We start from the raw sequence: 16,144 nt of genomic DNA on the forward strand, positions 1-16,144 counted from the left end.
TTTCTCCAAATTCTTACTGATGGCCATAACTTTTCAGGTCTTTTTCAAGTGTGTTTTCCTCTGTGTCACTCCAGCCTTCCACGTATATCCTCTGAGCAGGAGTATAAAGCTATAACCTCAAATCTTTCTCTCTCTCTTTTTCCCATTCCTCACTTTCTCTGCTCATATTCACCATCCTCTCTCTTACTACAAATCCCCCTCTCCTCTCACTCTATCTATTTCATTGCAGTTGCTGGCTTCGTTTGGACACCTACTTCATTTGGAGTTTCATTGGACCAGCAACCTTGATAATTATGGTAAGCATGCCCCCCCCCCAATGTCTGCTCATTAACCCTGCTTAGCCTGCGGGTCATCACTTAAATGGTCCACCGAGATCCCTTTTTCTAGCTCTTATCCTCCCACTTTTCTCTGCCCTGTTGAGCATATATGGCACCACCGGGCATGGAGCCGTCCAGAAAAACGAATGAGGGGTGTACAAAATGCATTGCAGTTTGTTACCCTGCTGCAGTAACCGGCTGAGACAATTTTGGGGGGTGGTGGGGGAGAGAGAGACAGAGAAAGAGAGAGAAAGAGAAAGAGAGAATGAACTCTGCTCAGTATGCAGTGTTGGAGTAATCCGCACTGCGATTATGATTGATTTTGTTCCCGTTCCAACTTGTAGTCTACTACCTTTTTCCATCTCCTCCTTGCAGACACAAACCCAGTTCTGGGTGCAGATACACAAGCATTATACAAAAACAACAGACACATACTTTCTGTGTCTTTCCTAACTAGCACTGCCCTCATTTTCTAATTGAATAGCTCATTTATTGAGCTACTTAATTAGAAAATTAGACTGGTTTTCATTTAAATCTTTACGTTAAACCCAAGCTGTAACTATTGTAGTGTCCCCAGAGATGTGCTCCTAATTTTCCAAGACAACAGTCAGACATCATAATACATATTTGGAATCAATAAATCAACTTATCGATATCCCTAACAATGAAAAAATAGTGACAATATGCTCATCCAATAGGATTATTTACTGCAAAAAAATGTGTTTTACCAACAATTTTTAATGTGTCTCTCACTGCCCGGCTACAATCTGGTTGCTGAATTCAAACATGCATAATGCGCTTTCACGCTCCAGTTTGAAGTAATCATTCACAATGCATCTCTGCGTGCCTCATGACTCACTCCTTTCACTTTTAGATTAACAAACAAGAGTATGTATGCTGGAAAGAAGGCTAGAGCTCAGATCCAGTTCTCCCCTGGGAATTTGGTGAGGGTCTGGCCATTTTAAGTAGTTAAGACTGGTGAGGTTTTTTTTAAACTCTAACCTCATATTGTGTAAATGTCAACTGTCAACAGCATATAAATGTAAGGAAAGTAAGCGAAAGCTTACTAATTGCTGTCATTTTTCAGGGGTCGTTCAGGAAAAAAAGCCCCATGTCGTGACCACATTTGACTTATGTTCTTACTTTTATGATTACTGACTCACAGGAAAAAAGAAAATAATGACATACGCCAGAGTGGGTCTTTTTAATGTAAGTTTTTTTGATATCCAGCAGTCAAACATAAGTCCTTTTTTTTAATTTTTACTACTAATTACAGTGTGGTTGGCTAACGCAGGTGCAAAAGTTTTTTTTTTTTTTTTTTTTTAAAATATCATTCCTTATTCCTATTTGTATTCATATTTAAAATAAATATCTGGTACATGGAGACAACATAGTCAGGCACACTTGCACATAGCAGAAAGGTAAATCAGTGTCCAATTTTTTGGCAAATAGGGCACATCAAAGTGTTAATAAAATAATTAATCACTCAATAAAGACTGCCATTGCTTGTGATATAGCTGGGAACATGATGTTATAAATGCTGAAAATTTCTCAAGCATTTTACAAAAAATTTAACCAATGCCAAAAATGTCTTTTTTTTTCTTTTTTTTCTTTTTTTCTTTTCCAGGTGTAAAACTGTAAAAGAGAGCAGCAGTGTGGCAGTTATTCCCTGTGGTTGCCTCTAAGTGTGAATATTATGAGACAAGTGTGAATAAGTCAGATGGAAAGGCTCCCTCATACAAGTATGCAGCTGTCTTGTCCCACCATTCCCTGTTTAGTCCGTTGCGCCACCATAAAGGTTTCATAGGATTTTGCGCTCTGTTTGGCAAAGTGGGAAACCAAGTCTGGCTGCAGTATTCCAGCTTTGTGCTACAAAGTGACCTGATTTAAAATGAATGGAACTGAAACAGGAAACATGCAAGCTTCATTCCCGTATCTGTCTCTCCCTCTGTTTCTTTCTCTCTCTCTCTTTGTGTCTCGCTCTCTCAGCTCAATGTAATCTTCCTGGGCATCGCTCTATACAAGATGTTCCATCACACGGCCATCTTGAAACCAGACTCCGGTTGCCTGGACAACATCAAGTAAGAGCTCTCAGATCACCCAGATATCTATTAAAATTGTCTAGAAATAGCACTCGTTGTGACATTTTGTTGCAGATGGAAAGAATGTTTCGATGTGAGTGTGATGTGCTGGTTTCCACCAAATGCACTCACAGCTGAATGACAGCCGAATTGTACTCGGTACAACTCAATTTGAGCTGGCTTTCCTTCCTGTTTCCGTCAGTTTTTCAATGAACTGAGCAACTTTTGGATAGTACTCTGTATTCTAACCATTGTTCTAGAGCAAGTCACGTTGTCTTTCCTCTCCCTTTGATATTTTGAAACCTCATTAAAAGCACTTAAGGTTGTGAACACCCAACCCAAGGGCCCGGGAGTCTGAGCCTGCATGGTAAGCACCTCCCATTATGCTGAAAGGTTGTGTCAGGCAGGGTTAAAATCAAACAGGTATTCTGTTGAATCTCCATCATTATCTGAAGAACACTGTTGTCTGCACGGGAAAAGGCCAGGAGGCAATTTGACAGACCTGACCTGGTGTTATCTTGGTGTCAACATGCTACCGATGAATATTCATATTGTGTGTGTGTGTTATGTGTGTTTGAGACTGTTTATCTGCCTGTGCCTGCCTGTTTTCAGATAATGTGAAAGCTTGAGGGACAATAATGATTGTAAAACTTAGGTACAAACTTTCTTTGGTGTTTACAGGTTTCTTAGTAAAAGTTTGAATACCTTGCTATACATTTATTCTACAAGTGAAATTAATTTGCTAAGGTTTTGCTAAGGTAACTGGAATCGAGTGTCAAATAGTAAAATCTTACTGTCAAAGTTTCAGATATTAGATTTCTATATACAGTATGTCTGCCAAAGAAGTGCAATATCCTTGCTTGTGGAATAATGCTAAATTATAATTCATCTTGAGTCTAATATTCACTGTCCTTTTCGCTCCGTTTTGTTCTCCACCAAATCCTGAGAGAAATAGGTGGCTCATCAAAAATGTAAAGTTGCAGGCTGTAAAACCAAAACAGTGAGTTGAAAAAAGCAAGACAATCTCAGCATAGCAGGGGAACTGCACTGTTGGTTAGTACCTCTCACTATGAGTGACACCTTTCAAATTACAAATAGTCATTTTATAAATTTTTGAAATTTTTGATTAGTGCAGTATAACTATTGAAATATTACATGTTCAATATTGTGGTCTCTGGCAGTTCACTGTACAAACTGAGCACTGAACTCATTAACATGTTCTGTAACTTTTCAAAATGTTTCACCAAAATGTGGAAAAAGACATTTAAAGGTTGTTTTTAAGATCCTTGTACCCTGTAGAATGACACAGCATTTTCAGTCAGTACCACTGACGTAAGCTCTAGCTACCTGGTGTCCAGGCAGAGTCCTTCTACAGATGGTGTAAAGTTGTTTTGCTGGCTCTTTGCTATGATAGATATGGGTCTCTGCTCTGTTTTTGCTGTCTACCTCGCTTTTTTTAAAGCCACTCTGGACGCATTATTCTACTTTATGGCCGGCATTCTGGTTGTTTTTTTTTCGTGCGGCATCATATCACAGGTTGTGTCTCAGCACAGTGGCCCCTGTCTGCCCGGCTCCTCTCAGCACAGTGATGCACACATAAAAAAAAAAATCTTCTTCGAGCAGGATGTAGCATGCTTTAGCTGCACCATGTCAGACCAAACTGTGCCAGTGGGTTTTTCCGTCGCAAATTCACTCCAGGATGTTCCTGAGTCAACCAATGGTTTTAAAGTGCTGCCTTTGAACAGGACCAAATTGTGACCTGTACTGACATTACAGTAACTTGAAGATGACATGTAGGAGGAGTGGGATATTTAAAGATGTTCATCTTTCACTAGATTTGTAGCTTCTGTGAAACACAGAATTTTTGCTGCTCTTTGAAATTTTATCCTCCAGTTTTATCAGCAAGTTGTTTTCAAATTTAGTCTAGTTATAATGTAAGTGTTGACTAAGTCGAGACTTACTAAGTTAAAATGGGTTCCTCAACACAAACTAGTTCTGACATAGATATTAGTTTTTATGAAATATTTACAGTACACCCACTAACTCAAGGAATTAACTGACTAAACTAACATTAACTTGCTAATATATGACCCGTTTACAGCGAAGAGTGTAAGAAAAATGTAATTTGGTAGACATATCTAACCTGGAACTTGATAAAAGGCTGCTTAAAAGAGCTAAATTAAAAAAGATTAAATGACCAAATAACGTCAGCTAGATTTGCATTAGTGGGTGTTTCCCATTTATTCTAAATTAAATGAATACAATTAATTCATGTATGTATATGTAAATAAATATTAATACCTACATTTACCTATAAGGATTGGCAGTTAAGTTTAACATATTGTTAGCCCCCTAAAACAGTTTTTTTTGGAAGTATGTTACAGCTTTTGATGCTACACTGACATCCTGTTAACATAGATGATTGCTAGTAAGTAATGTAATTTGTAATGTAATTTTAAATTATTTCTAAAGATTGTTTTGTTTTACTGATGCACCGATTTCAAACTAGTGAATGACTAGTTTGAAACTAGCTGGTAGTTACTAACCACTAAGGAAAGTCTTCAGGCACAAACCTAGTAATGGATTTTTGAATAGCTGGTACAAAGAATTCTTGACGTTTTTGTTAATCCAACTGATAAGAGCCCTGTTTCCTGATCCATTTCCATTTGGCTTGCTTTGTCAAAGCTATAATGAGGTCCCCTATATTATTATATTTGGATGAACATAATAATATGTTCATCCAAATTTGATACCTCCTGCTATGGCTACACGGAAAAGCATTCATTTTCCATTCTTTTCGCCAAGTTTTTCATCAGATTCTGTCAAATAACAGGCTGTGTGTTTTGGTCCTATTTGATTCTGCCTTTTAACAAAGAAAATGTGAATCAATAGTGCGCACTTTGCAAAAATGAAAGGACTGAAATTGTGTTACGGCTAGGGAATTGTGAAGCATCTGCAGGAAGTGCTGACACAACCGTCAAGGTCAGACTCAGAGACTTGATTTGTAAATGATCTGACTCTAGGTTTGGTTTTTTGCTCTTTTTTTTTCCATGGATCACTTTCATGCATTGAAATACATGGCCTTTTCCCATGTCCTTTACCCTATGAAAACAAGAGTTGAGACTGTCCTCACGGTGTGGGTTCTGACCAACAGCAGATCTAGTGATAGAAACCAAAATGCCTCAGCAAAAGAGTCTCAAACAGATACATGTGTATGTTCATACTGTCACTTACAGTATGAATATGTCCAAATAAATACACAGGCCCAATCTCAAATATCGACTATGAATTACTCACAGAAATATTGGCAGACCACCTGCAGCCCACACAGACCCCCCTTGATTGGCTCTGTAGCTTATGTACTGACTACTTGCTCTGGAAATAGATTGCTTATCAGAGCAATTTTATATAGCTCCAGACCAGAACTGGACCACATCAGCAGGTACATCATTGAGAAATGGACTGAACTAAAATACTGTAGTAGTACACGTTTTCGTCATCCATTTATGTATGTTACCCATCTTTGGTACTGCAAGATACACACAAAGATGTACTCGGTGTCATATGATTTATAACACTAGCCTCCCATAATGTACCAAACAACCGACCTCCTGACCCCAAGGCTTACTGACCCTGAAACAGTCTGCAAGGTTTCAGATAGCCATTGGAAAATGGTATGAAGCTGCGCTGAATTTGTCAGCACTCGTTCATCTGACACCGTTTGTAAGTCAAAGCCCATTACTCAATGCACAACTGCACAGACACAGTCAGAAAAACATGGCCTGAGAATTGTTGGCTAAGGGATACTGCTTAGCTCAACATATCGCCACATCACCAAAAAGTAGTAGTGGGCACAAAATGACAAAAAATTGTGGTTATTCACTGTTAACTTGGATAAAAATTATATTTATTACATCCTTGTGCTCTCTTACTGTTATAGTTGATCTTTTCAGAATCGTTACTGCCTTGTTTTCATTTGAGCTTTTCATCAAGTTATCGAGGTGAACTGGTTTGATGATCTTGATAGCATGGGTTAATTAAGTCAATTTAGCTTAGTTTAATGAAGTGTATCTGCTTTTGTCTCATCTTTTTTGCTCTTTGGTTCCTCTTTATGGTTTGATGTCATGTTTTCTGTTCAGATTTCATCATGCTGCCTTGTTTTAATATGAACGTTTCATCTCTCTTTCACTGTGCATCTCTTTCTCCGTCCCTCTTTTTCTTCTTTTGATTAGCACTCGCATCCTGCCTTTTTATCTTATACTGTGTTTATCTTTAACATCCTTCTGTTTTACATCTTCCATTTTTTTCCTCTTCATTTTAGCTACCGTTATTATGATGGATGTGTTATTGTAGAATGGCACTGGTAAGATACAACATTTCTCACTAGAGGGTGTAGAATAGAATTAATATTGTGTTTGATGTGTTTTTTCACTCCTCACCCATAATGGAGACAGTAGCTGCCACTGCCCTGTGATTCGTGGATTACAACATGACCTTTGCACCAGTGAGACTTTAAATACCAAATCTCTGTTTGAATGCAGCATATTTAGAACATGATGGACAGAACATTTTTTAGAGAAAGGTGTGAATTCTATTTTGCATAGCTTTCTCCCCTTGCAGGTAAGAAACTTCAAATGAGATATGCTAACAAGGATGATGTCAAAGATTTAAAAAAGTATTAAAAAAACATCTCTGCCAACATCAAAAACTTTGCACTTTTGATGTCTTAAACACTCTAAGGTGATTAGCATTTTAAGCATACCTTTGGTTAAATAATTAACACCCTGTCGGGTTGATGACAGCACTTCCTCTTTTCCTCCCAGAAACAGCCTATAAAATGACTTTATGCAGATTTAAAACAGGTTGAATTGACCAATTGCAATCTCATACATAAATAATCTATGACATTGCAATGAATGGCACCTCCGCAAATTAAGCCATTTTGAAGGAAATTGGTTGTAATTTGACGCCACAGTCTGAAGTAGTTCTCTGACTAAAATTGCTCATTTTTTGGCATTTCTGCGTAATGATTAGCTCAATAAAGCTTTTTCACTTTTTTGTGCTTCAGATGCCTACAAGTGCTCTGCTGCAGCCCTCAGGGATGATGGATAGTATATACATGTATTGCACAGCCAATCCGATGGATCTACGGTTTTGTCACAAGCACAGTTGAGCTTCGGTCCTTAAACTGTTTAAATCCCTGCTATATTTGACATTCCAAAATGTGTTTGATGTACATATTTAATTACAATTATTCATAAACTATTTTGAACCAAATGATGTCAAGAATATGGGAGGATCTGTAAGTGATATTGTAATACTAGCTTTCGTGCAGCAGTCCTTACAGGATAAATCTCAACTGAAATGCACCCTCTTCGTTTCTAAGTGAGCAGTTATGCTTTTCAGTGACTGTTCTGCTGTCTCAGAAGTTTTGCCTTGAGGGTCCTACCATGCAGCCCTCAAATTCATCCTCATATTTTTTATCTGAATACTTCAGAAGAAGATAAGCCTGTGCGATATGAGTCGTAGCCTCTTCATATCCTGTCCTCTCAGATGCATTTCTTATGACCTCCTGTGTCTTTATTATCCACCATCCTTTGAACAAAACTGCTACTAGTTAGAGGACAATATTGTGTTCTCTTTGTGCCCATTGCTTGTGTTTCTGTGTCCATTCTGGGGGCAATTGCTTTGATGAAGTACCTCTCCCACCAGGTCATTAAGACAGCCCTGGGAAAGTTATGTTTAATGGTTGCCCTGATGAATCCATAAATCATTTATTTTGCCGCACACCTGGCCCATTTGTAATAGCTTAAATGCAAAAGTCTGCAAGCATTTATGAGGGGAGCTAGATACTTCTGTGAACCGAAAAAATTATGGTTAGCACCTGTAAATCACTAACAAATCCCTTCCCAAAATGAATAAATGTCTGGCCTTGATGTTTGGATGGGGATGCCGTGAATGTAGCTTTAATCTCCGCTACCAAAATAAGCCGTCTTCCTTCTTGTTGTATTGTTTCCCTCTTAATGTCTAAATTTGTACATTGTATTTGTGGCCACATTTTTTGGATTACACCTCTCCATCTCTTTGTTACGTGATTTGATTTATTTCTGCCTGTTTTCTTTTTGTTATTTTGTTCTTGTCATGTTGCTCAGCTATCAGGATTATGAACCTGAGATCAAGTAAGACAAAATTGGAAGGGCCCCTTTTCCCATAATGCCATCTTTCATTTACTCCCCCATATGAACAAATCAGGACCCAGATCCATCTAGCTGCCTCTCTGAATCATTAACATGATTTATTGTGTAGTACTCAGTCATGTTGAAGGCCGCATTAGTGTGCACACAGTCACTCCTGTCTTATATATACATAGCCTACAGATGTGACAAGCAAGATTAGTTTTAAATGGCACCTGCATTTTCACAGTTCACTCTATAGAAATATTAGTACCCTAATGCAGATACAGCACTCACGTTTGTCAATTGGTAGCTATATATTTCGTCTACCTGCATCCAAACCATGCATAATTGTTACCCTCCCATTTATATAGACCTCTATTATCGCATATATCAATCATCAAAAATGATCATCTATGGCTTTTTAAATAGGCAATGTCATTGCTTGAAAGACAAGGACAGAAACAGAAAATAAGGATGATTGAATCCATTGTCATTTATGATCAGTTTCTTTTCCCTCATTGTTTTTTTGTGCCCTTTCTCCCTCTCATGGAAAAGACCTTGATCTTGAGTGGTGTTATGCCTTGAACTGATTTTTATTTTGAAATTTGATTAATTCAGTGGTTGCACATGCTACAGTTAAAGTTGTGACTTTTAAACGTGCTATATGTAAGCTTTTGCCATTGCTACATAGCCAACACTAGCGTTAACAGCTGTTTACTTACTCTAACCTCTTGTCTTGTAAACACAACGATGGCTGAAGCCCTTGGCAAGCGACAGTTATCACCACCCGCTACCGTCAAAAAACTACTTTTGGCAGCATGTAAATGTACATATAGCGCCTTTAAATCAGCCGTACCTCCATTTATTCTCACAACATGTGGTATTTTGGTACAATTTAGACTGTTACACTACAATTTACCCTTTCATAAGTTCTAAACCAGTTTTCAAACATTTTAATTATAATAACTTTGTCAAATGGATTATAATATGTTTCTTTATATTCCAGATCATGGGTGATTGGGGCCATTGCTTTGCTGTGTCTGTTGGGCCTGACCTGGGCCTTTGGCCTGATGTATGTCAACGAGAGCACGGTGGTCATGGCCTACCTGTTCACCATCTTCAACTCCCTGCAAGGAATGTTCATCTTCATCTTCCACTGCGTCCTGCAGAAAAAGGTATGTATTCATTCTTAAGACATATTGTTTTACTTGACAACAATATTAAACTCTTACTACGTAAACATTGTATATTGTGACATCCTTTGACTACACATATTATTAAATTTATTTCATGCTTCAGCAAACATGCTGGAAAATATGAAAGGATATGCTGGAAAGTAAATTGTGCCCTGAGGATGGTCTAATTGTTTGTTTATTTGTGCTGTATCTTTGTTTTCATTTCGTGCAGGTGCGTAAGGAGTATGGAAAATGCTTGCGTACTCACTGCTGCAGTGGGAAAAGTGTGGACAGCTCCGTTGGCTCTGGAAAAGGCACCGCCTCTCGTGCTCCAGGACGTTACTCTACAGGGTCACAGGTGGCAGGACACATTCCCCTATGTTATACTAGTTTTTGATTTCTTTACCCACTTAATGCAGTGTGTTCTTAATATAGTGGGTTATTTTTTTATTTTTTTTCAATTAAACCAGGACAATTTATGCTTATTCAGTTATGGATTACAAGTAAATCTTATCTTAAAATACATTTTGTGCATGCGCTCCAACAATTCAATCTGCATACAGTAGCCAGAGGAATGAGGATACGGGTTCCTATGCGCCTCCTAACAGAACAAATGAGAAAAGATTTTAAAGGTGACTGTATATGTATGTATTATAGATTTCAAGGAAGTGCAGCAAATGTCCTTGTTTGAGAGTGATAGAGGGAAAATTTAATACTCATTGAGTTCAGCATTTTCTAAGTACATAAAGTCAGTCTGCAATTCAATTCACTGCCGCAGGTCTAGGCTGCACACTGGCACAGCAACACTTACTCACCGACTAAAGTTTTGGCTCGCGCCACGGGAGGATTTGTTCACGCTCACAAATGCAGATATGACTGTCTGTGCCAAGATATGTGGATTCTGTGCGTAAGTGGTTAGTCTCTTTGTAAAGTAAATTGTCAATCGATTCCTCCCACATTTTATATGACGTATAGGATGAATTGCCATGATACACTATAATTGAACATCATATCCATATTCCAAAGCGTGTGATTTCCTTCCAGTGTTCAATTATAAATAGTCCTTAGAGTCAAGCATGCAGTGGCAACCCACAATACAAGCTGGATTCTGCATACAGATGAAAGCGTTTAATTATACACAGTGCTTTGACAAGATTGCCGTAACCCCATGCTCAGTCACTTCATATGAGCAAGACAGGAATAAAAACACTCACAAAGACACGTTTTTTTATTGCAAACTCCGAGGCATCTAAATGAATGTGTAATCAGCAAAGTACATTCTAATCAGCTGGCTATGAAAGATTCAAGTTTTTATCTGTCCAAAAAAACAAGAAGAAATAGCAGTGTCATTTTCAACCCATTTGTGCCTCCAGTGCCGGGGACAACATGACATATAGTATGTTAATGAGATAAGCTGTGTCAGTATATGTTGCTGTTGCCGAATATATGAGCTGCTTGTCATCTGGGCTTGTCATGTAAGTGCCTGAGACAGCGTATCCTACGGAGAGAGCAGTATTGATCATAACGCCTCTGCCTGGGCATTTTTCATTTCGTTTACTGTTTAATGTGATGATTAAGCCTTTATTAATAAATGCCATTGTGCAGTGGAGAATTTCAGGAAGAGATAAGGTGGGGTGCTGTGACAGTTGCTGCACGTGTAGTTGCTGGTGATGGTGGGGGAAACGACTTCATTAAGCTGAAACCTGACATACATTACACATTACACTGCTTTTGTTTGAGAGTTGGCCATCATTCCTGTCAGTTATGACAATATTGAACTCACAAAGTAACTGCTGAGATCTGATAATGTAGGGACAAGGAATATGAGTGGTCACACCGTTGTAAACACTTGTTTATTTTGGAAATGAAACTGAAAGTAAGTGCACCTGAAAGTTGTTAATAATCCCTCAATGCTAAGGAAAACTGTGTGTACAGTTAAGTCAGGAAAATCAACAAGCTTTATTTAATTAAAAGATTGCTGCTGACCCCATCGATTAGATAGATTTCTAGAGATAGGATACTATAAATGGCATCCAATCAGAGATCACTCTAGGGAGCTGAGGACATGACCCTTGACACACCTGAGTGAAGTGAAAAGGTGGCATAGACTGCAATAAAAGCAGACAGATGAAAATACCCTTAACGTAAGATGATGATTGGATGATGGGAAAGCCCATGAACAAAAAACTGAAAAGCGGAGCCTCAGAGACAGCTTGGGTAACAAGTTTACCATTCGTTTTTGTCCTCCAATTGAGTCTGGCTAACTTGGGCATTTTCTTAAAACCTGTGTGATTGTCTGATGTTGCCATGTTACCAGATTTCAGCATTCACCTTGGTGAGTCCATTAGCATTACAGTATGATGACCAAAACTGGGGGAAAGAAAAAAAAAAAAACATGTCACACTTTGCATATTTTTTTTTTTCAACATCACCAAACCTGTTATATATTAATCTGTAACAGGACAGAAAGCTTTCAGCTCTGTGGCTGGATATCCAGCCCCTTAGTCTGAGCAGCAGCCCATGGGACTCCATCATAATTAACCAGAATGAACCCTCTTGGATTGAGCCTTTGCAACCAAACACACTGATTCGGAGAGCTTGACTGATGACTTTATTATTGACTTCACCTATCCCAGTACTAATGCTCATCTTTAATTGGAGGTTACTTATCCTCACAGCTGGCATGTTTCATGGTTTAAATACTAGAGTCAAAAGCTTACAGTCTGCTTTTGTGCCTCATATCTTAGCCTTCATTGTGTTAGTAGATGAGTTTACATTTGAGGAAAATACCTGTAATAAAATATACCAGTGATGTTTTTTACGTCTGTATCATACTAACGTAACTTTTCCTCCATGTTCCTCCACATTTCACTCGTTAGCTGTATTAGTGACGGTGTTCAGAGGGAACATTCTGATGTGTTTTGACATGTCGTTTGTCTCAACAGAGCCGCATCCGTCGAATGTGGAACGACACAGTCAGAAAACAGTCCGAATCCTCTTTTATGACCGGCGACATCAACAGCTCTGCGTCACTCAACAGAGGTACTTGGTCCCACAACAGATATTTTATGGAAGGACTCCTCAATACACCAGCCTTCACCAGACTACATGATTGATGCAAGAGAACTTGTAGTTATTGTAGTTATAATTGCTCCTCCCTTAATATAACACAAGGGCTTTAGATTATCAGAAGCATTTTTTAAACAGGTAAAACTTTCAACCACAAACCCCAACCCAACATCTCAAAGCAGATAAGTCATTTTACAATAGCTTGCCTCAAAATAATTAAAATTCCAAGTAAATGACACATTTTTCTACTCAGCTGCTAATTATCACCAAATATTGAAACAAGCTCTTAAATATTAGAAATGAAATGCATCAAAACGGCTGTCAATAGACATGCAACGCTCAAATAGCTGGATGTGTTTGTCAGCGTTTTTGCCTGGATGAAAGAGAACGTGATTGTGAATACAAGGCAGAGATTGAGAGGATGAAATCCTTTGTTGTCATACTGCTTTAGAAAATTGTTTATCACGTCCTCTATTTTGAAGCATCAACAACTCATTTCTACCGTCGAATCATTTAAGGAAGTATACAATGAAAAAAGATTTAGACTTTTAAAGACATTAATCAGAAACCTCTCTAAACAATAAAAGAATACAGTAAAGTAATTCCTGATTCTGAACATCATGCACTTCATCAAACTGCTTAAGAAAATTCTAGTTGAGGTGCATTCGATAAGTGTGCAAAAACAACCTCTTTATTTCCCCCCCGTCAAGCGATGCAACACTGTGACATCTGACTACGAAAACCTCGAAACAGAAACTGGGCATCCTGTCAGGAAGACGTGCTGAATAACAAACTAAAAAAATCAATTCAGTGGAATTCCCGCTCAGAAAAATGTTAATAAAAAGCATTTTATTATAATGCATTTGACAGTGGCACAGTGGATAGTTTGCTTCTGAGACTCCGGGGTCGTACAGAAAATAGATACCAGACTGCATCACTTCAAAGAGCAAATACCGTCCTCGCTGGCATCCTTCCCTAACACTCTCCCCACTCATCACATCTCTTGATGGAGGGCTCGAGTTCTGCTCTGCTCATGCTCTAAATTCGCTCTGGGCGCCTGCATGCGTAGACACTAATGCATAGTTAAAATGATGGATTGATGTTCGACACGGGGAGGAAGTGTCAAGATCTCAGTAATTAGGCACTCAACTTAGCACCATCAACAGATACAGCTTTTTATCCATTGTGGAGAGGCTGAACTGGCGTCGGAGGTGGGGTGGTACGTCGAGAGTAGAAGAAAAATCTACTCACATGTTCCATAAAGACAAAGGCGGAGATATAAATTATTTACGCTATTTAATACCCCTGACTTCTTCTAATGCTGGATCTGATAGACACACCACTCACGAGACCTCAAGTGCGGGCCTGGAAGTGCGTTCCGCCATCCCAGGTATCATAAGGAACAGGAACAGGTGCAAATAGAATTGCACTTATCCGTGCCTGCTCCCGTGTTGTTATTCGGGAATTTAGGAGCGGATATTTCTTGCTGATTTGTCCTTTTCGTTCTCCGCAACCCGGCTTCTCCCCCCCTTGGGCGCGCGAGGGAGCGAGCTTGCAGCTGACACTCGTGCTGCGCTCCTCTTGAGAGCAGTGTCATGCAATCATCTTGATAGCGTTGCATGTTTAATTTATCCGAGGAGGATTATTGCGACACAATCATTGTGGTTTTGGAAATTGTCCAATTTATCAGACACAGACACAATAAGTGGGGGATCTGTCACAGGAAGAATTCAAAAGGGGCTGGTGTTTATGGAATACACTGTAATTAGGGCAGGCAGCAACAGCAACAACAAATTACTGTTTTTTTAATTTATTTTTAAATCAAAACAACACTGATTTCCAAGCAAAAGCATAATATGCCTAATTAATACTAAACTAGAATTAGAATAATGCTGAAAGATGAGCCTAAATCAGCAGTGAGCATATTCTTCTAAGAAACAGAAAATTTGTGCAATTAAAATTTCATCAAAAAGTATAAGACCAACTTAAAAAAGATGGGGAGAGTCAACAAGGTAATGTAAAAAATCTTTCTCTATTGGTATGACAGTTTCAGAGTGTTTTAAAAGGACAGTACGCTCTGCAAGAGGATCTAATTGCCGTGTACTGGTACTTCAGATAAAAGATGTTTACCCGCTCCGGCGTAGTGCATACTGGAAGCACATGCATGTAATGCCCTCAAAAGTCTTGAATTGGGCTTCTTTAAAAATAATAGCATCGTATCATGTTGACAGGAGGAAAAGATCTTGTAAACAGGAAATGAATGCAAGTCACAAACATTTTCAGCATACTTGATATCCCGCGTAATGTATTCAAACACTTGAAAATAAATTATTTTTATCACCAGCGAAGAGAAACAAACATCAGGGAATGTGCACCATTCATGTTTAAGATTGCAACCTTCAAATCTGAAGCTAATCACAGGGCTCAGACTGTGAAGGTTGCTTTAGTGTGGTAGTATGTGGTTGGGAAACCGATGAGTCATTCGGGGCAAGATCCTGGCAGCAAGTATCTGAGGACCAGCATCGCATAAATAGCGAATGAGCCTGTGTTCTGTTTGTGCAAAAGGCGGCGAGGCTGGAGCAAAGTAATGTCCATCTTGACTAAAGAGAGGACATATTACTTCATTCAGAGGTTATTTCGGCGACAGCACATAGACAATGAAACCAAATATGAACTTTGCTCTTTGGAGAAATAGGAAATAATATACCACTTCAGGTCATAAGATTGGCAAAGCCACAAACAATAGTAATAGTGAAACACGGAACCGTTGGCTAGGTCTCATCCCCACTTTCATTCTGTTGCTGCAACCCCTCGAGCGTTCCATTCTCGCACGGCATATGTGCCGTTGAGACCGATAACGGCGGCAGATTTAACACTTGAAATTCCTGGTTATTTTCGAGTCAATGATGGATGACTGATTTCCAGTCAACGGCCATTTTGCCAGCTGACACACAGGACTGTCCTCCTGTAAAAAAAAACAACCTCATACGTCATCTCTGAAAGCAGGTTATTACGACCCCCGGTGATGTTTTATTGTAAGGTGACCTCTAGCGGCTGTAGCAATTATGACCGGAGCAAAGGAGGAAGTCACGTGTCGCAGCATATAGAGCGACACAGCTGCTTTGGGAGGAGGTTGGGTTGGATTTATTAGTTTAGCGAACGGCCTATTACAAGAATTTGGAGCAGTTTTCTATTTTATTTATTAGTTCAGCATCGAAGACCACACAGTGTCCTGAGTGGCTATTGTATTCTGTCCTGTTTGAGTCTAGAAATGTAACAGTACATGTGTTGTGTTGGCCATGTCGGTGCTTTTTTTTTTTTTGTAA

At 38.9% G+C, this 16,144-nt stretch overlaps 1 protein-coding gene across 6 annotated transcripts in view; it reads left to right on the forward strand.

Moving 5' to 3' along the window:
* The window catches only part of LOC120797388 (adhesion G protein-coupled receptor L3-like), a 212,250-nt gene that overhangs the window by 190,707 nt on the left and 5,399 nt on the right, over positions 1-16,144 (forward strand). For 5 of the 6 annotated variants that reach the window (XM_040141016.1, XM_040141010.1, XM_040141014.1 and 2 more), the window contains 5 exons: positions 230-296; positions 2,307-2,398; positions 9,581-9,749; positions 9,982-10,107; positions 12,695-12,791. In XM_040141016.1, the coding sequence (XP_039996950.1) occupies positions 230-296; positions 2,307-2,398; positions 9,581-9,749; positions 9,982-10,107; positions 12,695-12,791 (551 nt within the window). The remainder of the gene's footprint in view (positions 1-229; positions 297-2,306; positions 2,399-9,580; positions 9,750-9,981; positions 10,108-12,694; positions 12,792-16,144) is intronic. The other variant, XM_040141015.1, reaches the window with a different exon arrangement.

This window comes from Xiphias gladius, chromosome 12 (genome assembly GCF_016859285.1).
Source record: "Xiphias gladius isolate SHS-SW01 ecotype Sanya breed wild chromosome 12, ASM1685928v1, whole genome shotgun sequence".
Lineage (NCBI taxonomy): Eukaryota > Metazoa > Chordata > Actinopteri > Istiophoriformes > Xiphiidae > Xiphias > Xiphias gladius.